We start from the raw sequence: 27,585 nt of genomic DNA, 5'->3' as shown, positions 1-27,585 counted from the left end.
AAATGAAAATTCCCTTCTTTTTATTACCCAAGTATTACGATTTCCGAAACAAATTAAACATAATCACTTTGTCCAATCCCCAGTGTCCAATAAATATTCATTACTATTTCCAATCCTTTTTCTTTTGCCCTTTACACCTTTAGATGCACAGCATCTCTCCCCTCTTTGCTCCACCTCTCCAATTTTCTCCTTTAATTGAACCTTTCTCTTCTTTATAGAGCACAAATGCCCTACTTTATTATTGGGAGTTATCATCTTTTTCAACTTTACAGCTCACACCACATGATAGATATTGCAATTAATTTCTTCACGTCGATCTCTTGACATTTATTTATAACTCAAAACAACTTTAATAATCTCTCTTTGTACTTAAATTAGTTGTAAAATATGTGTAACTGCTGAGTACACATTGGCATTGAGATAACCAAGCTACTGATGATGACGATGATGATGATAATCATAATTCCCACCTAATGCATATCAAATTGAAATACATGTTAAAATAAGCCACCAATAAAAGAAACAAAAAAAATGAAGGAAACACGAATATTTGCAATGTCAAGTGAGTTGATTACATCGAACAATTCATGATTTCGAATTTTCATTTAAAGTGAACTAGAAGGGGAATTAAACTTCTTTTATAATGATGCTCAAGATTCCTGTAGCAGTGAGCTTCTTTCGACCATTTTGTAAATTAAATTGTTAACAGCAGCTAAAAAAATAGTAGCAGTTTCGGACCAACCACTGAAAGATGATATTCTATTAGTTCTTGATAATAACTCCTTGTTGGTGGTTAGTGGGTATTAAATAATAAATAATAAGATCCTAATAAAAGTCTCTATGCATGACTAACAAAAGTTGGTACAAACCTAAGGGAACTTTGGCATGTGGTGGCTTTAATTTATATGTGCTTTATGTTTACGAGCATACAAAATGATGTTTCCTCACCTCTATCTATTAATGTGTGAAATAATCAAATACATTGTTTACAGCAATGGAATCTACTTTGTCATTGTAGTAACGGTTCATAATGATTTCTTCATGCTGATCGATCTTAGCCTCTGTAATCATTAGCTTTATGACATGCTATTAACTTACGTGAAAAATATTTGAGGAAAATAATTATATTTTCATCTCAAAAGTCTTTTTACTTAATTAGTTCAAAATATAAATGATGCGATACAACTACTATATAGAAAACCACCAAACTTTGGTTCTATGTTTTGTTTTTAGATATATTTTTTGACCTGATTTTCGAATTAGGACGTGCATAATCAAAGCTAAACGGCACCGACAAGTGGGCATACTTTATCTTAATGGCTTCAATTGATCACTCTGAGTTGGCTCCATTAGTTGTATTAAAATCACTGTTTTGACCTATAAACCCTACCTAATAGACGTGCATCGATCGCAACGCGGCGTTTTTTAAATGAATCAAAATGAAACTACTGGAATAAAATTATCCATCCAATTAGGTAGACATAGAATGAGGGAAACAACCAGGCATATTCTAGCTTATATTTAAGTTCATTATATTATTAAGGGGTGGTGTGAGATCACAGCTCGGATTATTGATGTGAGAGTGATTGCAATTATTGTTAATGAATAAAAATCCATATTTTTTATTATTGCATCCAATGGCACGTGAATTTCGAAAAAAAAAAAAAAAATCAGAAGCTGAAGATGAACTTTAGCTCCTTTTCTGATTATTTACCAAAAGTGGCATATAAAATTAATTTGGGGGTGAAACAAAACCTAGGGGTATAAAGCAAACCTGGTCAAAAATGAAAATCTTTAAAAAAGCATTCACTTTAGAGCTTTTGTGGTGAATAATTTGCTCCGTTGTTTCTGCATCTTTCCGAGATTCTGTTCACTGCAAAGTTGAGGCAAAGCAGAGAAAAGAGTGGAAAATTAAAACACAGGATCGCTGAACTTAGATTTTCTCAGAATGTTGGAAATAGAATTCCAAGCTGAATTTTAGTATGCTCTTCTAAGTTTAAGATTGTTTTATTTCATCTTAAGTGATAAAATAGAGTATAGAGAATCCGAGTTTACTTTGTGTGCTAATACTTCACAAGAGCATAAAGTTGAACCTAACAAGTTAATATATAATTAGCCAGGAAGATATTAAATAAATCAGCTGCAGATGTAACTCCTCAAAAGTTAGCATAACACACCCAAATAATATCAGCCGATTGGGAAATAATAAATGCGAATGAAACTTGCAAGAATAACAACAGCTCACCAAACTGAAAAAAGTCTTAATGCGGCATTGTACAAATCTAAACAACATTACGAATATTAACAACAACGCGACATGCAGAAAACAGCAGTAACGAAGTAATTACATCAAACCTTGCCCACCACATTATCACTTTCACCCTCTTTTAACCACCTAGAAAGAATAACCTAAGATGAAAGTTAAAAAGTAAGCAAAACAAACAACAGATTGATTGAATGCACACACACCATCGTAGCATCAAGACCCTGCAGGAGTTCAAGAATTGGAAAACTTAAGCGAACACTGGAGAAGATGAAATCTTTAACTTAGCCAAATCAAAGAATCGAATACCGACGATAATGTGGTTAGGTGGATACATGGCAAACGTTTGGTCAGTCAAAATCCAACAGCCTGAAGTTCGGAAATCATTGACGATGATCGGTCCGCGGATTCGATGGTTTCGTGGCCATTTTGCTGCCGGCGTCTCTCGCCAGAGCCCAAGCTCGATGCCCTAATTTCCTCAATCCGGACCACCACCTCGGACATCGTCGGGCGCTTGTCTGGATACTGCTCTGCGCAGTCCAACGCGAGCTGCAATAGCTCCATCATTTCCTGCTCCACATGCTGATCCCTCAGCAGCTCCACATCAAACACCTCAGCTGTCCACTCCTCGCGGACCACCGATTGGACCCACCGTGGCAGATCAACGCCCTCGTCATTGAGGACCGCATGGGCCGGCGCTTTGCCGGTGAGAAGCTCCATTAGGAGCACACCGAAGCTGTACACGTCGGCCTTTTGAGAGATCTTGCGAAGGTCGGTGACTTCAGGGGCCCGGTAACCGGAGGCCCGGGTCGGGGCGGCAGCCAGGCCAACCAGGTGAGCCAGGCCATGATCGGAGACGCGGGCTTCCGACGGTCCGGAGAGGAGGACGTTGGAGGACTTTATGTTGCCGTGCGAGGCTTTCGGGCTGGTCGAGTGGATGTATTGGATTGCCTTGGCCGCGGCAAGGGCGATACCTGATCTCGCAACCCAATCCAACGGGGTGCGGCCAGATCCTCTATTCCCTGTATAATTAGATAGTTATGTAAGTAATAAGAAACTTAAAGAGTCTGGTAGGGGTACAATGAAAATCAGTTCAAAGAAAGAATTGGTCGAATTCTTTTAGAAGCGATTTTTTAAAAAATTTGAAAATAATTGGAGCTCAGTCAAATCAAACTCTCTTCCTTTTTCGTTGGTTGGTAAAAAAAGGGAAATAGGTTCAATGTATCTACCTATCCCAACAAATCCTTTTTTGTTGGTTGGTAAAAAATTGGAAGTAGGTTCAATGTATCTACCTATCCCAACTAATCCTTACCGATAACATGACTATTCTTAGCACCAGCAATTTGTGGCTATTGGTAAAAATATCACTGCTGATCAAAATTCTACCTCAAATCATATTGATTTACGAGAAATCCCACCAAATTCTTAAATCAATTTAATCGGAACAACAAATTTAGGAAAAACATTAGAATCTAAAATCTTTAGAATTCTATGATTTGGAGCAGGAAAAAAGATATCAGAGAGAACCAAAAAAAAAAGAAAAAAAGAAGAAAAGGAGAAGAGTGTACCGTGGAGTGAGGAGGAGAGGCTTCCCATGCTCACGTACTCATAGACGAGAAGCTTCTCATCCTTGCTGAAGTAGAATGCTTGGAGGGGAACCAAATTGGGGTGATCCAACGAGGCGACGGCGCCGATCTTGTCCCTGAACTCCCTCTCCGGGAGGTTGGAGTCCTTGAGCCGCTTCACCGCCACCACGGGGCCCATCTCGAGCACCGCCTTGTACGTCGTCCCGAACGTCCCCTTCCCCAACACCTCGGCCGAGGCCCGGAGGAGATCCTCCAGGTCGTAAACCCTCGGCCCCGGCCCCAAGAACACCAGCTTCTTCCCCCCGCTCGGGGGCGCCGGCGCCGCCGCCGCCGCCGCCGGAGCCAGGGCGGGCGCCGCCCTCGCCGCCCCGTAGCCGCCGTACCCGTTCGGCGCCCCCACCACCTCTTTATCCTTGAGCGCCATCTCCGCCACCGCCGCGTCCTTCGCGTTGTAACCCTTGCCGCCGCAGCGCCGACACAGGAGCAAGAGGAGGCCGAGGACGAGCAGAGTCGCTGCGACGGATCCGATCGCAATGCCGGCGATGGCGCCCCCGGAAAGCTTCTTGCCGCCGCCTCCGCCGCCGCCGCCGCCGGAGGAGGAGGAGTGCGCCCCCGGGGCGAGGGCCTGGCCGGGCGCGGGCGCGGGAGAGATCTCGCCGGGGCAGGGGCCGAGGGGCCCGCCGCAGAGCGGCATGCCCAGGAACGAGCTCGCGGGCATCCGCCGCAGCCCCTCGGGCACCGATCCGTTGAGCAGGTTGTAGGAGACGTTGAACGCGCCCAGCGAGGCGAGGTTGAGGTCAGGGATCTGCCCCGTGAGCCGGTTCCTCTCGAGGTAGAGCGTCTTCAAATGCGTCATCTTCCCGAACTCCGGCGAGATCCCGCCGGAGAGGCCGTTGTCGGCGAGGTTGAGGCGGACGAGATTGGGGAGGGAGAGGAGCCCCACGGGGATCTCGCCGGAGAAGAAGTTGCGCTGGAGGTTGAGGTTGCGGAGCTCGAGGAGAGCGGCGAGGTCGGAGGGGAGGGGGCCGGAGAGGGCGTTGAAGCGGAGGGAGAGGACGCGGAGGGCGGTGAGGTTGCCTAGGGTTCCGGCGGCGGCGAAGGCGAGGAGCGCCGCGCGGTCGGAGTCGAGGTCCGGTGCTCCGCCGACGTGGGAGGAGAGGAGGAGGAAGATGGAGAGGAAGAGGAAGAGGAGGAGGAGGAGAGGAGGGGTTGACTCCATGGTACAGCGACGAGACGCCATTGTTAGGGTTCGGGGACGAAGAAGAGCTAAACCATGGAGACGAGAGAGGGAGAGGAAGGGAAAACGCAGAGAGGAGAAAAGAGGCTGTGTCTCTTTTTTTTTTTTTTCTAATTTTTTTGGGTTGAAGCGGTACCAAAACCCTACTATTACACCTTTTTTCTTTCTACAATAATAATATAATAATATAATAATAATAATAATAATAATTAGATGTAATAAAAGAGAAAGTGGTGGGGCCAACAAACTCAAGGCGCATTTTAATTGCTGTACTGTTACTGTCCGAGAGTCAGAGGATGGGGACTACGGGGAAGAACGATTCTACGCTGCAAATTTGAACAGAGTGGAGAAAATTTCCACAATTGCTCGGTCGGTCGGTCGGGTCGGCTTTTGCCCAGTGAGCTCTGATCGAATTTGATTCTTTTCATTTTGTGTTTATTTTGACAACGACGGTTTTTGCATGGAAAGAGAAATAAATTATTTTACATAAAAAAAAAACTGTTCAATACGTTATTGAAATTAAGATCCCAGTGTACGATGAAGCTATATAAAAAAAAATTGGTGAGGAGCTCTTCAAAAGAGGTGACTCCACGGAAAAGTAGAATTAAACTCAGAATATATAATTCCGTATAAAATTATCTTTTATGTGTCGCATAAAAATTTAATACGATTTAACCCTTCCACTAACAATTTGCTGAAATCATAAAAAAATTATAACAAACAAACAAAATTGTGGGAAAAGCATCCAAGGAGCTGTTACATAATAGTTAAATAATCAATATTTTAAAGATTAAAAAAAATGTGAACATTATTGGGCCATTTTACCATCCGAGGGAGACCGAGTCTTTTTTGGAAAATGCCTCATCGTAACGGTTCGGTTTTTTCTTAAAAAAAAAAAAAAAGAAAAAAAAAAGAAAGAGAACATTCCACTGTTGGACGCGGTCGCGCCTGGCAACAAATAGCGCGTTACGTGTGGACCCCACCCAAGTAATAAAATTTCTCCCTACGCCGGGTCCACCACGTAATTCATGCACCGGACCCGCGTGAATGCAAGACGATGCGGACTTGTCCGGGTGAGCGAATCAAAGCGGAGTCGGCGTTGGGATCGGGGGATCGCCGTTTTGCACGAACGCCCCCGGACGTGGAAATCCTTGAGAAAGCCGTATTCGATCAGGGCCGTCCGTCCACCGATAGTTCTCAGCAGTTCAACGGACGGATCTCATCGGGTACCACGGTTCACCGTTGTCTCGTCGTCTTTATTTTTTCCACTTCTTGTCATCTTACTGCACCTGTGGATGTGGACTATGTCAGTACTAACAAAAAAATATATCATAATTCCAAATATATTACATAAATAAATAATTTTTTATTAAAAATAATTATCTATATACCTTTCAAATTTTCAAAAATATTTATTTATTACTATATATTTTTTTTAATATATTTTTTATAAGTTTCTTCGTTATTCTAAAATATCCCTATAGTTACCACCCGTTAAGTTAATTTAGGTTAAACATGAGTTAAATATCTACTAGAGTTAAAAAAATCAAAATACATACCTTAGCCTTAACTTAAGAACAAATAAAAAATACTGGTAATAGCATAATGGTATATTTGAAAAGTCTAAAAATCAAAATTCTTTTTGTATCCCTAATTTAAAGGCAAATAATAAAATCGGTAATAGTGGAAGGATATATTTGAAATGGTAAAATAGTAATTTTATGCAGATAACAGCTATTTCTAACGGACAGAATTTAACTTTAGATATATATTTGAAATAGGTTAGAACGTAAAAAAAGTATTTTCAATATTAGTCTTTTAAGAATAATAAATCAAAGTCGATAAATTTTCAGAATCATATAAACAATTGCATTTTTTAATTATTATTTAAAGGCCTTTTTGCATAAAAAATCCACTTATTTTGGACTTTTGCAAAATCGGATCACCTTTTTCGTTTTTGCAGATTCGGTCCGCTTTTTCAGCAAACTGACCAAAATACCCTTATTACTTTTTCTCTTTCCTCTTTCTCTCTCCTCTTCGTTTCTATCGTTTTTTTTTTTTCGCCGAAAAAAAAAGAGGCGGACCGTCGCCTTCTTCTTCACCGTCGCCTCCCTTCTCACCCTCCTCTCCACCGCCCGCGAACCCCTCCTCCTCTCCCCTGCCGCCGCGGACCCCCAGCCCGATCCTGTCGTTGCGGCGGCAGCGGCCCCGGCGAACGGGGTCGGGCTGGATGCGGAGAAGAAGACGACGGCGAAGAAGAAGAAGGGGAGGCCGAGCGGCAGGGCGCAGGAGGGAGAGGCGGAAGCACAGCCAGCGTCGCGCGCCGCGGACCCCCAGCCCGATCCCATCGCCGCAAGCGGCAGCGGCAGTGGCCGCGACGAACGGGGTCAGGCTAGATGCGGAGGCCGAGGCGGAGAAGAAGACGACGGCGAAGAAGAAGAAGGGGATGCCAAGCGGCAGGGCGCAGGAGGGGAGAGGCGGAGGCGCAGCCGGCGCTGGCGAGGAGTGGGGACCATTACACCATTACACCATTACACCATTTGCACTATTACACCATTACACCATTACACCATTACAATTTTGCACCATTACACCATTACACCATTTTGCACCATTACACCATTACACCATTTGCACCATTACACCATTACAATTTTGCACCATTACACCATTACACCATCACACCATTTTACACCATTACACCATTACACCATTTGCACCATTACACCATTACAATTTTGCACCATTACACCATTATACTATTTGCACCATTACACCGTTACGCCATTACACCATTACACCATTACGCCATTACACCATTACACCATTACACCATTTGCACTATTATACCATTCGCTGGTCGGCGGCTTCTGCGCGGCGGCGGGAGGAGGGGCGGCGCCGACGGAGAAAAACACGCGCGGCGCCGGCGCCGGCGCCGGCTGCGCCTCCGCCTCCCCCTCCTGCGCCCTGCCGCTCGGCCTCCCCTTCTTCTTCTTCGCCGTCGTCTTCTTCTGCGCCTCGGCCTCCGCATCTAGTTTAGGCCTTCTTCTTCGCCGTCGTCTTCTTCTCCGCCTCGCCGTCATCGGGCTGCATGTACAAGACGGCCAACTCGGTGTACTGGCCGGACTCGCCGGAGTCGCGCTTCACCAACTCGTAGGACGAGGGGCGCGATCGGGACATGACCAGCCTGTCGACGGCGCCGTTCGACGAGTAGTATGACGGCGAGTCATCGGAGAGCGTGATACGTGGCATCAAGTCGTCGGCGCACGTCGACCGCCTCTTCTTTGAGCCCCCCGGCGCCGACACGGGCTCCATACTCAGCGAAGCGGCGTCAAAGAAGGCGGAAGACGACGACGACGACAGCGCCAATAGCGACGGCGACGACGACGGCGGGGCGGTGCCGTTCAAGGAGAGCATGGTGTTGGCCATGGAGTCGCGCGACCCCCTCCCCTCCCCCCCGCTCTCTTCCGCCTTCACCGCCACCGCCATGGCCGTGGGCTCGGCGACGGCGACGGAGATGACGGTGGGGGTGGGCTCGGCGGCGACGGCAGGGAGAGGAGAAGGGGGTCGCGAGCGGTGGAGAGGAGGGATGGTGAGGAGGGAGGCGACGGTGAAGAAGAAGGCGACGGTCCGATCCGCCTCTTTTTTTATCGGCGAGAAAAAAAAAAGAACGACAGAAACGAAGAGGAGAGAAAAAGAGGAAAGAGAAAAAGTAATAATGGTATTTTGGTCAGTTTGCTGAAAAAGCGGACCGAATCTGCAAAAACGAAAAAGGTGATCCGATTTTACAAAAGCCTAAAATAAGTGAATTTTTTATACAAAAAGGCCTTATTTAAAATATAATATAATTTAATAAAATTTTTATGTAGAATAACTGTGAGGGAGAGACTGCTCTGCAGGATGATGAGAGAGCAGACAAGAGTTGGGTCCAGTGATCACGTGGATGGTGCCGTGGCAGACAGCTGAGAGGAATTTCTCTGCTATGAACAGGAAATTTATTGTATTATCTTTGCACCATATAATTAATAATAAATTAATTATATTTTAAAAATAAATATAATTAAAATGTTTTTATAATTATGATAGAATAAATTAATTAAAAAAATGTATTTAATTAGTTAGAACGTAACATCACTAATATATAATTGAATTTTCGTTCTGAATGGCAATGATTAGTTTTCTCAACTTGGGTTGGCTGTCACCACTCCGACGGTGCCACTAACGCGTGAGTTAGTTTAATTAGTTAAGAGGCTTGAATTTTTCTAGTGCATGACAAAAAAAAAAAAAAAACAAAAAAACAAAAAAAAAAAACACGTAAAAAATTTATCTAAGATCAATTTCAAAATAACTATTTGATTTTTAAAATTTTTAATTTTACTGTCTGAGTATTTTGACCTAAAATTTAAATTAATTATTTGTTTTAATAAATTTGTAGTTGTAAAAGCGGTATGAAATATACTAATTAGACTTATAAAAATAACTAATATATTCAAAATTTGAAGTTAAAATATTATTGACAGATCCAAATCAAATAAATTAAAAGAATGAATAGCCATATCAAAATTTTAAAATATTAGATCGCCAATTCAAAATAATTTTCAGTTCAACGAAGTTAAATATATTTTTACTAAAAATTTATTATAGTCAAAGATAAAATTAAAAAACTAATGCCCATATCTCATAAGATTTTAGTACCAAAATGCATCCAAAAGTATCTGAAACTGCAACGCAAAGCAGATCTAAAATTTGAGCCATTTATTAGGCAACATAGTATTCGCTTGTCGTAGGACTGAATAAAAGATACCGCGGCAAGAAAACATGCGTATTTATTAACAACCCACGAAAAATTGTACACAGTTAAATATGAAGTTACCAATTGACTTTTTACACCAAGATTGTCGCGGTACAACAAAAATTTTAATGCGGGACAACTGGATGGCCTTTTTTTTTTTAACAAATTTTTATTTAAGAATTTCTCGATCCTCACTATAATTTTGATATAAAGAGATAATTTTGATATAAAGAGATTAATTTAACGTTTCATTCCAAAAAAAAAAAAAGTTGAAAGATATTAAAATAAGAAAAGATTTCTTATTTATAGGCCTAAATCTTAATATAATAATAACAAAATTTTCATAAGAAAAGAAATTGATTAAAAGATATTACTAATCTAATGAATATTAGGTTTTTAGAGGCGGAGGTCTCCGTGGAGGGCGCTGGTGATCTCCTCGGTGGTGCGACCCGAGGGACGGAGCAGGAGGTTAGGTTTTTAGAGGTTCTGAAACCGAATTCGGGTCCGGATCGGATCGCATATCAGAATTGCCTACAGAGTGGAGAGTCTAATGCTACTAAAGACATTCATTTGGGTTCAGAACTCGAATTTAGTTTGCAAAAATAAGCAAGAGATGGAAAAGCAGCATAAATCAGCAAAGATTGAAGCCATAGCCCTATCCCGATGAGCAGAAAAAGACGAATCCAAAGAAAGCGTGGAGGCGGAATCTAACTTAGTTCCTACAATAATCAAAGTCCCAAGAGCTTGTTAATGATTAGGAGTACCACACTGGAGAATAGATTGTTGTAAGAGAACGGCGTACTCAAATATATAGAAGAGAGATCAATGCAAAATTGAATCCCGAGCAGGTGTAGAATAATAAATGCAAGTAATATGATGCTCTAATTAGCAAAGATTCAACCTCAGAAAGGGCATAAGAAAAACAAAAGAAAAAAATATATATATCAGTTGTCTGAACGAGGAAGCTTCGTAGTACATACCAATCTGCTTAATTCATTGAAGCTTCTTTGTCTGCAGCATCAAAGAAAGGGAGTTGCCATGGCTTTCGCTGAATAGGATTAAAAAGTAAACAATTCGTTCAATATGATGCCACTTTTTGCAGCTCCCATTACTAGAGCTGCTCCACTGCAGAAGAACTAAAAGAAGGGCCTAATTATGAAGGAAGAAACTGCTTCCTTAGCCCTCACGGGAAAGAAATAAAAGAGCCAAAAATTAAGATTGTACCTCTTCAAGCTTAAACTTTTATAAGCCCAAACCCAAACCAATATAAAGCAACCTCTCCTCAATGTTACCATATATTAGGATTTGTTCGAAACCAAATATAACTTGTTATTCAAGAATCATTATCCAAACTGATACAAACTGGTCACCGTGGAAAGCTCAAACAAACTAAACCCAATCAAGAAGCTCCTGGTTTTTGTAGAGCTGACGAATAAACCAACATTGTCAGTTTTGGTACTACACAACTAGGAACTCACAGAACAAGGCAACTGACTTAACTGGACCTCAAAAATATTGTAAAGTCATTACTGTAATAAAAGAATAATACCATGAATAGCAAATGTATATCAATGTAGAAAAGAAAAAAAAAATTCAAAGAAAAACCTTATGAAGTAGCAGGCACAGGACATGAATACTGACTTAAGACACAACGAACGTCTCTAATAAGCGATATCCACAGAGGATATACAATTCAACATATCTGAGTACAAGCATGTCATAACAGCAACTTGAACAAGTCTACAATAAAATAAAATAAAATAAAACAAAACAACAACACAACGCACAAGATATCAAGTTAAGATTGATTTTATCAGATTTTAACAAAATGCTGAAATTATTCCAGCTGCAGCTAAAAATTTCCTTGTGAGTATGAAACTGTCATGATACCAAATCTGAAAACATTATATGGGCAACAAAAAGGCTGATAGCAGTCGTTAGACACCAAAAATAGTGTATCGGAAACAGTGTCTTCGCAACTGAGATGTAATATGAATGCAAATATGCCCAAAAGTTAAATACTGGAAAATATGCTCTTAGGATTACCACACTAAGATCCAGCCTAACACAACCAACCCAGTTCAGGAGCTCTCTCCAGCATTTTTGGTGATCACTCCAATACTCAGCAGCTTTAGTTGCAAGTAAAGGTTCAAACATACAGTGAAACACGAATAAAATATAAACCAAGAAAACTCAATTTATCAGATAATGATGCTTCTGCTCACAAAGCCAAGATTTAAATCCGAAGCCTTCTAAACTAGATTACGCAGCAATCTTCAGTACGAATCAGAAAAGTAACCTCTTAAATTCGTTCAGCAATGAAATACCAAACTATTGAAGATGCATCAGCACAAAATCCCGAATCAAATTCACTGTTCAAAATCGATAGCATGATAGGAATAGGAGTCTTAACCTAAAAATACGAATCACATACCAAATTACGGGCTCTTCCACAGTATGATCTAAGATCAAACACCCTAACCAGATCTCCGATTCACTTTATGCAAATTAAGAATCCGTACACACAACAACCAAAAAGGAGAAGATATCCAAAAAAACTAAAGGGGATAGAAACCAGAACCTAGATCGAGATCGGATCCGAGACCGCGGAGCTCTTAAATCGCACGAGATCGGAGGCCGATCATGCGCTCACTCCTGGCGCTTGAGCTTCTCCAGGCGCTGGTTGAGCTGGTCGATGCGGACGACGAGGGAGGTGACGGAGAAGAGGAGCCAGTAGAGGACTAGCGCGGCGGCGATGAGGAGGGCGTTGCGCTGGCTCTTCATGATGGACTTTTGGTGGCGGAGGTGCTCGGAGGGGGTGCACGCGTGCTCCTGGTCGCACGTGGGGCGCGTCTCGTACTTCCAATAGATGTCCATGAGGAGGAAGAGGCAAAAGGGCACCACCGCGAGGAGCGGCTTCAGGGCGCTGCGCACCGCCGCGACGAGCCCCCGCCGCAGCGCGTCGAGCCCCGGGAGCGTCAGCAGCACCAGCATGATCGCCTCCGCCCCCGCCGCGTAGCCAAGGACCACCCACTCCAACGCCATGGGGGAAGCAAGAGAGAGAGAGAGAGGAGAGATCGCGCGATCGAAGAAACCCTAGAACCCTCGAAACCCTAATTTGGAGGAGAAGGTATCGGATCGGGGGTCAGCTCGATCGCCTCTTTTTCGAGAGGTGCAAAGGGGGAAAGGAAGAGGAAACGAGGGACACGTTAACAGCCTTTAACGGCGTTAGTACCGGTGCAGTTGTAGGGACTAGGGAGTAGGCGCATATAAAGTTCTATGCGGACAAGACAATCGGGCTTTGTTTTTCTGTATGGGCCTTAACGAGGCCCAACTCACTTTGAGGACCTAACGAGCCATATTTGGGCTCATTTGTCAAATATTACAATTTTTTTAAGAGTTGTCAAATATTAAAAAAAAAAAAAAATTGCGTCCTCTGTCCAAGCCAGATAATGACTTTTCCAAAAAAAACGAAAAAGAAAAAAAAAAAAAAAAGAGTATATGCAAATAATGTAATCCATTGTTAATTTCTATTCGCATTTTGGAAGATGAAACTTATGGAAATGAAATAATTTAGACAAATTATGAAATAATTGAGTTGGTGAGCACCGTGCACCTACTTGCTTTAGTATGTACACATAAAATCTTAGATTGAAGAATACACATAAAATCTTAGATTGAAGAATCACCAACCCTTGATCATTGTATGCGATCACCAGCCAATATCGAGGAGATAATTAATCACATCACACAACAAGAAGAGGTTCAATTATACCATGATTAATTTTAAGCACAAGGGAAATAAATTCAAGGCAAATTGCAGAAAAGAGAAGGCACATTGCATTGCAGCGTAATATAATTATTTGCCTGCAAAGAAGAAACAAGAGGGTATATGCTTAGGACCAGATCAAGCAAATTCAGAATTGAACTGAAGGATTAGAAGGTTGCTAAGTAAAGATGAAAAATGCACGCACCTCGCCCGGCTCTCCTCATGAAGGAAAAGAAACCGATTAAGAGGGCGATGCCGACAATAATCCCGACGATGATCGCCGCAATTTTCTCGCTCTGATCTCCTGATAATTGATAAACAATCAAAGAATGGCGCATTAGTCAAATTCAACGATATTATGCTCTCTCTTAATTGAAGAAGGGCAACGGTATTACCTACCAGAATATCCATGCTAATTCATTGAGGTTAATCACATTCAGTTCGCAAATAATAACCAAAATAGTAAAATCAACTACAGTAATAACGTTTTTAATGCCGAATAGAAGTAATTAAGTTTGTTTTTGTACTACCGTAATGGCTTAGTGTAAAGGTAATTTCAGAAGCTAGATAAATATGTTCTACACCATTGCAGGTTCCATCTTCTACCAATTTGTGAAAGTTAAGAAATTCTAAATTAATCGCTTTCATTCCTGGAAGAAGCACTCGCACATTTCCTACCTACCTGGTCTAACTTATTGCACAAATTATTGGAATATCCTTCAATTTGGATTCTATAACTTATCTCATCTGGGCCCTATGAGGAAGAGTGCAGGGTTTTTGTTTTATTTTTCTGCTGTATTTTGGCAGATGGTTGGCTACACACGCCAGTTTGCCACCAAATTTTGTCCTCTAATCATCCAAGTTAAGAAAAATATTCTACTGCATTACATTGTCAACCCATTAATAATATATAATAATAATATTATAAGAGACCTACAGCGTTGTACAAAAAAAAACTCTATTGAAGGATTCATATCTCCACTTCATCTTGTGATGAATATGTACACAATTTAGCTAGCATGTGGCCACCCTGGAGCAAAACTACATACAAATGCTTCTAAATTGTTTAGCTAGCTAGGGACCTCCAAGCTTATTCTAGTGGTTGAACAAGCCAAGATCTAATAAAGGAGCTTTATTCTCCAATCCACCCATCACCTAATCTTGCTAAAGGAGCCATTAATTCTTGAGTTCCCTTATTTCTCTTCTTTAGGAAACTTAGGAATATCTTATCTCTACACTAATTTACAATTATTGCAAGAACTGTTATTATTAAGCTCCCTCTCTCTCTCTATTTGTTTCTAAGTTCTCTGTTTTGATATATATCAAGCCCTGTAATTAATTAATGAAATATAGTATTCTCTGTAATTGAATTAACGTTGTAAAGGCTTAGGTAAGGTTTAACAAAATAATGTACGTACTAGTCAACAGGATTTATTCAAAAGATTTCATATTTTAATTGCACCAATGTGTACATAGAGTGACATATATGTAGGCACAACGTTTGAAACCAAACCAAACTAGCAAAACACTGTAATCATTTGAATATCTATTAGCAGAGCAATTGGCCAAAATCACGAGAATATAAAACATGCAATACTTAAAGTTAATTAAGCAATAAATGTTTCACTTATATCATATATTTTTGAATATTCACGTAGAGATCCTATTCGTTATTCAATCCCTCATAAATCATGCAAAGTTTCTCCCCTAAAATAACTATTCTGCCTCTCTATCAGATAAAGTATAACCATAATCTATTACAGAAAAAATAAATAAAAATATCTTTTTATAGGAGAGCACGTTGACACCTGATGACTAGTAATGCAGTTGCAATTTTTTTAAACAGAGAGAGAGAGACGAAAATTATAATGTACGGAAATTATGAAAGATTTTATTCTTAGCAATTGATCGCTTACCGTCTTGACCGCCGCCGCCAATGCCGCCACCGCCGCCGATGCCGTCGCCCCCGATGCCGCCGCCGCCGCCGCNCCCCCAATGCCACTGCCACCGCCAATGCCGCCATTGCCACCAATGCCACCGCCACCGCCTCCAATGCCACCGCCACCAATGCCAATGCCACCACCACCAATGCCACCACCACCGCCTCCGCCCCCAATGCCACTGCCACCGCCAATGCCGCCATTGCCACCAATGCCACCGCCACCGCCTCCAATGCCACCGCCACCAATGCCAATGCCACCACCACCAATGCCACCACCACCGCCTCCGCCTCCAATGCCACTGCCACCGCCTCCACCTCCAATGCCACCGCCACCAATGCCACCGCCACTGCCTCCGCCTCCAATGCCACCGCCACCGCCACTGCTGCCACCACCGCCTCCTTCTTCATCGGACCAATACCGTACGTAGCACTTGCCGAGATATGCCTCCCCCTCCTCTGCCGCCGCCCCGCACTCACTCTCCAGCTGCTCCACCGCCGCCTTCACGCACTCCCCACACTCCTCCGCAATCAGGTCGCCGACGCACTGCGCTACAGCCTGCACCCTCCCCGCCCCGCCCACCCTGTACTCCCCCCCGCCCTCCGTCACCGCCTCCAACGCCGCATCAACATCGCCGCCACCGCCAATTCCGGCGCCGATCGCGGCGCCGCACTTCTTGAAGAGGAGGGACGTGTCGGGTTTGCCGAGGAAGGAGTGGTTGCCGTAGCGGAGGAAGCAGGCGCGGAGCTGCACGGCGGCGCCGGCGGCGGAGGGGCAGAGAGAGGCGAGCTGCGAGAGGGCCGAGCGGACGCAGGAGGCGCAGGCGGAGGCAGGGAGGTCGGCGCGGCATTGGTAGAGGCCCGACACGGCGCCTGGGGACGTGAAGTTTGCGAAGGAGGACGCCGCAGCGGCGGCGGAGATCGACGCGAGGATCGAGTCCACGTAGCTCTCGTATGATGAGCCTGATGTGTAGTGTTGCGTGGAGCAGCCGCTGTATACGAAGGTGTTGTAGCCGGTGGTGTTGTTGTTGTCGGCGGCGGCGATGGCGACGGAGAGTAAGGTGAAGAAGGAGAGGAGGAAGGTGAGAGAGGAGCCGGACATGGTGTGATCGATGTTCGATCGTGGATGAGATTAATTGTTTTGATGTTGCACATACGAACGAGGGAGGGGACTAGCGGAGGTGTGGAACAGTGGAAGGGAGATGTACACTTTTTAGCTTATATGTAGTGTGTCTGTGCGTGTATGAGAGGGTGAGAGAGATTTGGTATGGAGGGTTGGAATGGGCGTAAAAAGTTCAAAAAAGTGGGAGAATATTTTAAGTTAGTTTGTACGAATAGCAATTTTCTGTTTGGACTATGCAGTGCTCTTGATAAAATATGTTTTTTTTTTCTTTTTATAATTTTCGGGTATGCCAGAAAATTAGATTTTTTTTTTTTTACTCCAACCAATTCTATGAAAATCATTTTTTTAAATCATTTCGAACAAAATCAATAAGTTTTTTCTTTCTTTTATACCATAAAATTATAAAATAAAAATAAAATAAAAGAAATCGCTTATTACTTGAAAAAGTGATTTCTGTATAATTAATTTTAGCTTAGAAAAGTAATTTTTGTTAAAAGCTATAAAACGTTTGGCTGAGAGATAGTTGGAGTATTCTTATAAAAATTTTAAGTGAAAAAACTGATTTTGCAAGAATCAGTTTTGAAGAATTAGTTATTTTTCTATTTTTGATTCTTGGCCTTAAAAATCAATTTTATAATTCTTAAAAACAGAATAAGATTTTTCAATACTTATTGTCAAATACTCTACTGAGCCCAAAATTACTGTTGAACTTAAAATCACTTTTTGGAAGATAAGCTAAACACCTCCTAACAGGCTTGGTTTCGATTAAGGCCTAGTTTAAAATTGTGAAGTTCAAAAATATTTACTTTCATGCTTAATTTTAAAAAAAATTTAAAAATTCTCTCCTTCAATATTATAAAATAATAATAAATTTAAAATAAGATTTGCTGGTGCGAGAACAATCACAAGGGTGAAGCAGAAGAATCTTGTTGTATTTTAACTGTGTTTGACCTACACCATAACTTAATACATTGTTGCGATCACAGGAGATCAAGTTTCGAAAGATCCCCTGGGCCCTGGGGCCCATTAATCAACAGAACACTTTGGAGGTTAACGCAATTCCCTTTAAAGCCCATACCAATGAGCCCTTAGCAAATTGGGCCAAATTGATCCTCCAGAGTTTTCACAATCCACTATGGCCCACAAACTTATGAGTTCTAATTTCGTAATTTGCTGGCTAAATATATCTTATTTTTATATTTTAGAAGATTTAAAAAATTTAAAAGAGCTTCTTCTGAGTCTCCTTCAACGCTATAAAATTGGAATGGAGGTTCTCGAACGTGTCACGAGCTTGACCAAAGTTTGGACCGAGGTTCTTTGACCAAGTTTGTCTTTAACATTCGTGTTTGATTTCTTTAGCTACTTCTTTTAGTTAGTTACTTCTATATTTTTTCGTACACTGTACTTTATTTTGGTCATTTCTAATTTCCTCTGGCTTTTCAAGGATGCCTTAGCTGCTTTCATTTTGTACGCTTAGTTCATTTTGCTTAATGAATGAAGCAGATAGCTTGCTATCTATTTCTCAAAAAAAAAAAAAGAGGAATGGTTACCATAACCCAAAAAGCATGTCGATAAAAATAAAGATATTTAACTTTAGCTGCGCAATATTACTAAACTAGGCCTAAATTTGTTTCATAATACATTTAACGAAATGAAACGCAGCAAACGTAAGCAAATTTATGTTCGGTTCTAAAAGTTATTTGTTTTATATTACACCAACTTTTATTGCCCCTCAGATTATTTAATAGCAATGTGGCTCCAATTGAGGAAACCATGTGTTCGTTATCCATTCGTACATGTATGGAAACAAATTTTTTTGGAGGAGGTGGATGTACCAAAAAGATTAGTCACTATTTTGGGTTGACTTGGATCGAACATTATCTACAATTAGGTGAAGGTTGGAGGCTAACCTTAAAGCCAGAATTATCAACTAACAACTAATTTGTAAGTGTATAAAAGAAAGAGAATTAATGTGTTGAAATAATCTGGTATAGTATAGTATTGTTCGATAAAATGAAAAGTTAAAATTTTATTTCAACTTTTTCAAAAGATTGTCGCACAAATTGCAGCTCACAACAATGAGGGAAATGATGTTTTGACCAACGAATTATTTCTTGATCTACATCGAATCGATCTTAGCTCAAAGTAAAATTGAGTTAGTTCAAGTTGCGACTAGGAATTGTTATTAAACTATTCGAGCTAGTCAGTTTGGAAGGGACTCGAATTCACGCTTTTTGAAACAAGGACCATTGAATAGAATTAAAGCAAATTAGAAGTTTGACAAATTGAGTCCAACCAAAGAAATTACAAAAATTAAGTTTTTTAATTTGTGTTTATTTGGCTTTTTCGCTTCGTGCGTGTAGAAGATACCACATCACCCACCTAAGAAGGTTTACTTGGCCCACGATTACATAAATATTGTCCCATTGAAGGGTCTAATTAATTTACGGGTTTGAACATTTCACAATTTGGGTCACCTGTTTCCTGCGTGAACAACTTATATATATATGTCATATTTGAAAGAATCATTTTATCAACATTACCTAAACTCATATTCCAGTTTTCATGTTATATTAAAATTAATTTATTATCAATTCTTGTAGTAGCTTTAGCTTTTCTAAGCCATGTGGTTTACCAATTTGATCAGCATGTTAAAGTCTAATTTTGTATGAAATTGAATAATCCAAATGGTTGGGGCTCCTCAAACTATAAGATATATCCCACCCACCATCTTTTTCCTATACATTCAATTATCCCTCACATACCCCTCTTTCTCTATAAATAGAACGGTGTATATGTGACAAGTAACTAAGTTTAATTAGTTTCCTCTTACTTATATAGTTTTATCAATGGAGAAAATAGAGGAGAAAGGTATGAAAATTGAAGAGGAGGTTAAGAAGGGAGAAAAACAATTGCGGCAACCAGTTGTTCATAGCCGAGTGAGAAAGATCAAGCAAGAGGATGAGAAGATCAAGGATCAGCTGCAGCTGCCTCCGGCGTTCGAGACGAGGCGGCGGCCCGTCTTCAGGGACCTCGCGCGGCAGCAGCTCTCGCAGTCGCCGTTGGGTCGTGTCGGCCGCGCGATCTCCGTCGGGGACTGATGATCAGCAGGAATTAGTTTTCTTGTTTGTGAATTTGGTATTCTTGCTCTATCTTTAGATCCTACGTTCTCTCGTGTACAGATACTGTATGGTTGTAGTAATTATACATCGATTAGATGGTTATATGTAATTATATATATATTTAAGTTTTTGTGACTACTGGTGTTGTGAGAGTATCCCTTTGTAATTATGTTTTCTTTCTGCCTATGTAAATATATTCATTGATGACATCCCCTGTTTACCATGGTCATGCTCAACTTATTGGAATCCTGTTTTATGTGTCCTTCTTCATATTTACAAATTTTTTTTAAAAAAAAATTCGTGAAAGCTTATTCGCTCTTCGGTCTAAAAGCTTCTTCATAATTAGATAGAAAGAAGAAGCTTTTTGGAGTTTGTTAACCTACTTCTTACCAAAAATAGTTTCTAAGGCCACACCATAATTTCAAAACACAAAGTACTGATGGGATCTTTTCTTTTTTTTAAGAGAGATTGGTAGCATACTATCCGTTTTATTTATTTTATTTAGAAATAAACTTAAATAGAAATGTAAATCAATTAGAATTCGAACTTGAAATCTCAGATACCAACCATCAAACTCTTTGTTACTTGCGCTAGAGACGGTCGGTCTCGGGGGGTCTCTTCTCTAGTAAACGAGTATACAAGGCCCATTCCATAATTGGTCCGGCCCAGTCGCATAGGCCCAGTAGTGTAGCAATGAAATGCTGGGCCGAGCTATTAATTTTGAAAGGTCTAACTGTGATGCATCGGCGTTGGGCTGCTTCGGAAAATTCCGAAAAATTGTATCAGATTGTTCAAACGGAGTGTGTTTAAATGGTGTCAAGTGTGGCTGCTGTCAACTTTCCAAGTTTCCCTCGGTTTGATTCTAAGTCTTAGAAGGACTTTTATTTCCCAGTTGTGCCAAGTCCAAATCCATGAACATAAACATGGGACCGGGAATAAACCTCCGCGCCTGCGGCGGCGATCTCACCTACAAAATAAATCTTATAAATCTAGCAATATATTGTTCTTTCTACTATTTTTTTAAGTCTTACTTGATATCTAGAGAGTATATAATTTTTAAAATTGTAAATAAATATGTCACGATTTAATTTAAATTGTTAGCTATAAAAAAAATGGAATCCGGTCCATGAAATGTATTGCTGCACCTAGTGCTTGCAATAATTCTGTCCGAGTATAAATTCCAAGAATAGGTACAAGTATAAATTTTTGTAAGAATAAGAGTATTTTTTTGTTTGGATGAAAATGTGAGTATAAGTTGGAACTAGAAAAATTATGTTTTGATGGTTATTATGAATACGAGAAATAGTTTATGGTTATAAATAGAAAATAATGATATTATCCCTCTCATTATATTTGAATTTAAATTTTTAATTTTTGAATTTAAATTTTAAAACTTAAAATTTGAAATTAACATTTAAAATTATAATTTTAAATATCAAATTTTAAATTTAAGACCAAATTTAAATTTAAAAAATATAAAATATTAAATTTAAAAATTAAAAATATCAAATTTAAAATATAAACTTTAAAAATATCAAATTTAAAATTTAAACTTTAAAATTTATAATTTTAAATTATAAATTTTAATTTTGAAATTTTAAATTTTAAAAATTTAAATTCTANTTCCAGCCAATGATTTGGATAACCCCCTTATCCTAAATTCACTTTCCCTCTGTTACTAGTACTAGTTACTACTCCTTGTACTTACTTAAACTCCTTTGTCGAATTCAAAGTAAACACCAACCCAAAAGGAACGTTCTCTATTCACCTTCCTCTTCCGTTGTTGCGCTCTTTTGATCCTCTCCGTTTCCCCTTCTCCATCTTCGTCTCCACCATCGCCGTCGTGGTCGTCGACGACGATGTCGGTGGCGGGTGGGTTGGAGTGCGTGGTGTGCGTGGGGTGCTCGCGCTGGGCGTGGAAGCGCCTCAACTACGTCGGCACCTACGACAGCGAGTCGTGGCCCCTCTCCTCGGCCGCGGAGTTCGCCCCGATCCCCCGCGCGTGCCGCGCCATCCTCGGCGTCTACGCCGACGACCTCGCCGACCCCAGCTTCGCCCCCTCCCTCGACCCCTCCTCCATCGTCAAGCGCGTCCCCTACGCCGACACCCACCGCCGATGCCCCCCCTACCTCATCTACGCCGATCGCCCCCACAAGGAGCTCGTCCTCGCCATCCGCGGCCTCAGCCTCACGCGCAACAGCGACTACATGGTCCTCCTCGACGACGGGCTCGGCATGCAGGTGCTCGACGGGGGCTTCGTCCACCGCGGCCTCCTCAGGGCCGCCACCTGGATCCTCGACCAAGAGGCCGACACCCTGCGCCGCCTCCTCCAGGAGCTCGGCCCCGATTACAAGCTGGTGTTCGCCGGCCACTCGCTCGGATCGGGGATCGCCGCGCTCATGACCGTGATCGTCGTCAACAACCGCGACCAGTTCGGCGGCATCCCCCGGAGCCACATCCACGGATACGCCGTCGCGCCCGCCAGGTGCATGTCGCTCAACCTCGCCATCAAGTACGCCGATGTCGTCACCTCCGTCATCCTGCAGGTGATTGTTGCTGCAAATATTGATTGCTCGATGAGTGGAATAAGTTGAAATTGTAGAATTGAAGTGATCGATTTGGGCACAATTGCAGAATTTTGGGATAACCTGGTATAGAATTACGGACATAGCTGCTGATGAGTGAAATGTTACTGTAAGAACATTTAGGGCATGTTTGGTTCATGATTGGAATAGAAATGGAAAGTGAAATCGGATTGTTTTGGAATGAGAAATGGAATGACGAATCATCCGAAAATATTTTGTTCATTATTAGAATGAAAATCGGAATGAAAATTTAGAATTTTTGAGAAAGGGTTTTGATTAAAGTGATGAAGGAAGAGGAGTTAGGTGCTGGTGAAAGAGAATTTTGAATAGTTTACTTTGGAATGGGTCAATCCGGGATTTAAACCCGAATTGAGCCATAAATGGATTTAGCCATTCCCATTCCGGAGTGGAATGAGAATTGAAATCCGATTCCTATAAAACAAACGACAACTATTGGAATCAAGAAATTCGATTCCGATTTTATAGTTTAAAATAGGTGAACCAAACTTGCCCTTATCGTTTCTGGATGAAGAATTCTGAGCAATGTAATGTTTATATATTAAAAAAAAGGAAAAAGTAATACTAAATATGTTATAATTTTTGCTTTATATGCTTTTTGATAATGTTTCATATTGTACAAGATTCAACTTATAAATTTTGATTCCTATATATAAACCTATGCAGGATGATTTTTTGCCAAGAACGACGACACCCCTGCAATATATTTTTGGGTCAATATTTTGGTAAATTTTCATATAATTGCTTAATTTTCCCAGTACCTCAATTTTTGTTCTTATTTTTTTATCAATTGCTACCCAATGTATTTATGTTTTACACACTGTCTTACTGCTGTGGACAGCTTGCCTTGCCTTTTATTCTTTGCTTGCTTGCGAGATACGTTTATTTCGGAAAAAAAGAAGCTTAGTGATCCAAGAAGGCTCTACACTCCTGGTCGAATCTATCATATTGTCGAGAGGAAGCTTTGTCGGTAATGGACTTCTTTACTCTCACAATCTTAAAATGAAGGACTAGGTTCAACAACTTTCCACTGTACTTTAAAGAATGATAGTGATTTCTATATGTTTTTAACTCATTTGATATATGCTCCGTTTCTATGACGGCATTGTTCATAGAGCTTTATCGTTTCTCTCATATCTTCTGTGACTGTGTGGAAGTTACTAAGAACTCTATGTGATTTGCGAAGTTTGTATTATTCCTATGTCTCTAAATCTTTAGAGCATGGAATATCGCTTAGTTGTATACGGAAGATAGTAGGACACGATTGTTTTATTTGTTTCTTAGTTTCTAATCGAAAGATAGCGGATTTACTTGATTTTGAGGATATTAGAGTTTTCATGATTTTTAAGTAGTTGAGCTAATCAACGACATAATATAGATGGCAGAGAAGAGGATTTCATCAATTCCTGTCCTTCATAGGGCACATTATTTTCTTTTCGTGTTCTGTTGGGTCTGTGCATATCAGCTTGAAAATGTGAGCTTTATCGCTTGTGCTTATGTTTTTCCAGCACAGATAATGCTGGTTATATGATCATATGGCTGAAAAAAACACAAAATATCTATGTGCAGTTCAAAGATATTTATAGATCTGCATCCAAGAAAGAAAGGAAAATTAGGTTATTAGTTCATTAATTGAAAAAAAATGTAATTTTTGTTCAAGTTTCATGACATAATGAATACGTCTTATTGTTATTCATTTACCTTTGCTTTCCCCTCGACTCTACTCTTTTCAATATTTTGTGTTAACCTTGCCTAGACTATGAGAATAATGTTTCTATGAAAATAACTTGCATTTGGAAGTTACATTTATGTCCAATGACTGATTTTATCTGCTAAATCTTTATAAAAGAAAAGATATTAGAACTTAATTTACGAAAGTGCATTTTGTGTTCTCGATCAACTATTTGGACAAAGAATGATATAACAAACTGGTTGGTTTTCTAATGAAAATTAGTCCTAGCAGAGAAAGATTACTGTACTATTATTGATCATTTGTATTTGCAGAAGAATGATTTTAGATGTCTTGGTTACATGTAGATGTGGAAGACTCCCTCCGGAGGTGAGAACAGCCATTCCAGTGGAAGGTAGATTTGAGCATCTTGTGCTATCATGCAATACCACGTCCGACCATGCAATTCTTTGGATTGAACGAGAGGCACAGAAGGCTGCAGATGTAAGAAATGCGTACACTTTTCCTTGCTATTTACAAAGATGACATTATATCTGTGGCCATTATTATTTCTTTACTTTATAATACCGCCTCTAGTGCTTGCTCGGAGTAGTTCCCTTGTTGCAGAACCTTATATTATTTGGTTCATTAGAGAGATCTCCATTATTACTACTTTATTTGCTCCCTTAATATGTTTTTATCTTCAGATGTAGTAGGATTAGGATGTTTTTACCTTAAAGAAGTAAAGCCTCGTATGACTGGCAATTTTTGTGCATGACTTGTGAAATAATCTATTTTTCTTTGAGAAATGTAAAATGATTGTCTCTAGGAACAATGTATTATGCATTGTGTTTTCAACACTACTTGTCATACCTAGGATCACCACATGGTCTGTGAATTAAGCCGCTGGAGTACTTATTTTATATTTAACAAGAATTTAGTACAAATACAACTTCTAAGAAAAAAAAATATTTTCTCAGCTTATGCAGGAAAGTGGCGAGCCAACTAGTCCACCGCAAAAGCAAAAGATGGAAAGAATACATAGTCTTGAGCAAGAACACAGGATTGCCCTCGAACGCGCGGAAACCCTTAAAATCCCACATGCTGTAGCACCAACAGAGGAGTCCTCTACAGAGTCCATAGCTTCTGATAACAAAAGTTCGAACTCTGGTGGTAAAACCAAATGGGATGAGCTGACCGAGAATCTCTTCACTAAAAGTGCTTCTGGAAGCCTCGTCCTGAAGAAAGATATCCTTGCTAAGAACGGTGACTAGCAGTTGGATTCAAGGTATTTTGAAGATGCATTTCTTGCTGTGGTATGTTGGAGTTCTGTATCACATCATTCTTTCAATTGTTACCAAGCTAATGTTGTTTGTACAACGAGCCCATTAGTCGACCTTCGCAGGGGTTTTCAAGTTGAAAAAGCCATTGTTGTATAAAATGTGGTTTTGAATTCTGTGCTGAGGACATTCATTCGAGTCATGGAAAGCTGTTTGTGCCTTCGAACGTACCGACCTTTTCAATTTGCGGAGCTAGATCTTTGGTTCATTCCTATTAATTTGTTTTGCTTTGGCCTCTGAGACATGTTTAAGGGATACTTTTAGGTATCGTTTGATTCGAGGATAAGCAAAAAGTGACTATTCCAGGAATATGTATAAATTGAGGTATAAGCGGGGATTAGATCAATTTTACGTTTGGATGAAAATTGGGTTATTCCTGGGAATAAAAAACATAGCGTTTGGATAGATTAGATAGAATAAGAAAGATAGTGGGTTTTATAAATAAAAAATAATCATATTATCCTCTTATTATATTTGAATTTAAATTTTTAAATTTTTAAATATATATTTTTAAATTTAAAATTTTAACTAAAATTTAAAATTTTAAATTTTAAATTTCAAACTTTAAATTTAAGATCAAATTTAAATTTGAAAAATATAAAATATCAAATTTTAAATTTCAAATTAAAATATCAAAATTTAAATTTAAAATTTAAAATTTAAAATTATAAACTTTAATTTTGAGATTATAAATTTTAAATTTTTAATTTTTAAATTTTTAAAATAAGAATAGGGGTGGGAACAATTAATAAAAATAATTTATTATAATAAATGTATAAATTTTTTTAAAATTCTACTTAAACTTAATTTAATAAAAAGAATTTATTATAATATTTAAATATAATTTACTATAAATTTTATTATAATATTTAAATATAAATAATAATTATTAATATAGTACAATTAATAATTTTATAATAAAAATACTGTATTATAATATATAAATTTAAGTTAATTAAATTTTAAATTTTAAAATTTTAAAAATAAGAATAGGGGTGGGAACAATTAATAAAAACTATTTATTATAATAAATTTATAAATTTTTTAAAAATTCTAATTAAACTTAAATTTAATAAAAAATTTATTATAATATTTAAATATAATTTATTATAAATTTTATTATAATATTTAAATATAAATAATATGTATTAATATAGTACTATTAATAATTTTATAATAAAAATAATGTATTATAATATATAACATATTATATTGATATAATTTAGTTTTAATTCAATTCATAATTTTAATTAAGTTTGAAATTAAGCATGTGAATAGTGCTATTCCACCAAAATGGTGGAATAGCAAATCCCTTACTATTCCGGGATAATCGGGAATAGCAAGGTTTGACCGGAATAAAATATTCCAGCCAAATTTCACCCCGTTTGGCGGAATAGCGGGGAAAACTTTTATTATCCCCGCTTATCCCCCAACCAAACGGGGCCTTAAAAGTATTTTTCTCATGGCTAAGAATTCGGGGATTTTGATTTGAACGGAGGATGAATGCAAAAATTGTGAAATTAGAGGGATCAAATTTTGCATCTGCTTCGGATCTGTTTATTAAGACTGATTGTTTTACGTTGATGACTCTCATGCAGGAAGAAAATAACTTTAGGCCCCGTTTGGTTGGGGATAAGTGGGGATAACGAAAGTTATTCCTGCTATTCCGCCAAACGGGGTGAAATTTAGCCGGAATATTCTATTCCAATCAAATCTTGCTATTCCCGATTATTCCGGAATAACAAGAGATTTGCTATTCCACCATTTTGGTTGAATAGTATTATTCCAATGCTTAATTTCAAACTTCATTAAAATTATAAATTGAATTAAAACTAAATTATATAAATATAATATGTTATATATTAGTACTATATTAATACATATTATTTATATTTAAATATTATAAATAATTATATCATGTTAATTATTAAAATATTATTTTTATGACATAATATTATATATTTAAAATTTTTCAATTAATTTAAAATTTAAAATTTAAAAATTTTATTCTTATCCCCACCCTTGTTAATTATTTTTGATAAATAATATTATTTAAATATTTAAAAAATTTTTAAGATTAATTTGAATTTAAATTATTTTTTAAATAATATTATAAATTTATATTAAATAATATTTAAAATA

General features: G+C 39.2%; 4 protein-coding genes across 6 annotated transcripts; 1 reads left to right on the top strand and 3 right to left on the bottom strand.

Moving 5' to 3' along the window:
• Positions 2,223 to 4,846, bottom strand: LOC109728420 (probable inactive receptor kinase RLK902). Its single transcript, XM_020258822.1, has 3 exons — positions 3,832 to 4,846; positions 2,577 to 3,285; positions 2,223 to 2,487 (listed from the first exon to the last, which is right to left on the bottom strand). Exons 1-2 carry the CDS (start codon positions 4,703 to 4,705, stop codon positions 2,618 to 2,620), a joined length of 1,542 nt encoding a protein of 513 aa, XP_020114411.1. The 5' UTR covers positions 4,706 to 4,846; the 3' UTR covers positions 2,223 to 2,487; positions 2,577 to 2,617.
• LOC109728431 lies at positions 5,978 to 13,107 on the bottom strand. Of its 3 annotated transcripts, XM_020258841.1 has the most exons (3): positions 12,460 to 13,107; positions 10,859 to 10,926; positions 5,978 to 6,375 (listed from the first exon to the last, which is right to left on the bottom strand). In XM_020258841.1, the coding sequence occupies exon 1, from the start codon at positions 12,921 to 12,923 to the stop codon at positions 12,528 to 12,530; it is 396 nt and encodes a 131-aa protein (XP_020114430.1). In that variant the 5' UTR covers positions 12,924 to 13,107; the 3' UTR covers positions 5,978 to 6,375; positions 10,859 to 10,926; positions 12,460 to 12,527. The 3 variants fall into 3 exon arrangements, with proteins under 3 accessions (XP_020114430.1, XP_020114438.1, XP_020114422.1); XM_020258849.1 differs by lacking the exon at positions 10,859 to 10,926; XM_020258833.1 differs by lacking the exon at positions 5,978 to 6,375 and having other exon boundaries at positions 10,711 to 10,926.
• On the bottom strand, positions 13,738 to 16,819 carry LOC109728075 (cysteine-rich repeat secretory protein 60-like). Its single transcript, XM_020258373.1, has 4 exons — positions 15,564 to 16,819; positions 14,047 to 14,059; positions 13,853 to 13,951; positions 13,738 to 13,745 (listed from the first exon to the last, which is right to left on the bottom strand). The coding sequence occupies exons 1-4, from the start codon at positions 16,686 to 16,688 to the stop codon at positions 13,738 to 13,740; spliced, it is 1,245 nt and encodes a 414-aa protein (XP_020113962.1). The 5' UTR covers positions 16,689 to 16,819.
• On the top strand, positions 21,526 to 25,651 carry LOC109706671. Its single transcript, XM_020227620.1, has 5 exons — positions 21,526 to 22,377; positions 23,101 to 23,159; positions 23,276 to 23,404; positions 24,472 to 24,607; positions 25,084 to 25,651. Exons 1-5 carry the CDS (start codon positions 21,691 to 21,693, stop codon positions 25,375 to 25,377), a joined length of 1,305 nt encoding a protein of 434 aa, XP_020083209.1. The 5' UTR covers positions 21,526 to 21,690; the 3' UTR covers positions 25,378 to 25,651.

Source organism: Ananas comosus, linkage group 2, assembly GCF_001540865.1.
Source record: "Ananas comosus cultivar F153 linkage group 2, ASM154086v1, whole genome shotgun sequence".
Classification (NCBI taxonomy): Eukaryota; Viridiplantae; Streptophyta; class Magnoliopsida; order Poales; family Bromeliaceae; genus Ananas; species Ananas comosus.
This window is presented reverse-complemented; position numbering and strand designations above follow the sequence as displayed.

What these genes read in the sequence shown, in the direction of transcription:
- LOC109706671 (XM_020227620.1), top strand. Translation starts at nt 21,691, where the DNA reads ATGTCGGTGGCGGGTGGGTTGGAGTGCGTGGTGTGCGTGGGGTGCTCG. An exon ending in ATTTTTGGGTCAATATTTTG is followed by an intron (nt 23,160 to 23,275) that starts GTAAATTTTCAT and finishes TGCTGTGGACAG; the next exon opens with CTTGCCTTGCCTTTTATTCT. An exon ending in AGGCACAGAAGGCTGCAGAT is followed by an intron (nt 24,608 to 25,083) that starts GTAAGAAATGCG and finishes ATATTTTCTCAG; the next exon opens with CTTATGCAGGAAAGTGGCGA.
- LOC109728431 (XM_020258841.1), bottom strand. Translation starts at nt 12,923, where the DNA reads ATGGCGTTGGAGTGGGTGGTCCTTGGCTACGCGGCGGGGGCGGAGGCG.
- LOC109728420 (XM_020258822.1), bottom strand. Translation starts at nt 4,705, where the DNA reads ATGACGCATTTGAAGACGCTCTACCTCGAGAGGAACCGGCTCACGGGG. An exon ending in CCTCTCCTCCTCACTCCACG is followed by an intron (nt 3,286 to 3,831) that starts GTACACTCTTCT and finishes CTAATTATACAG; the next exon opens with GGAATAGAGGATCTGGCCGC.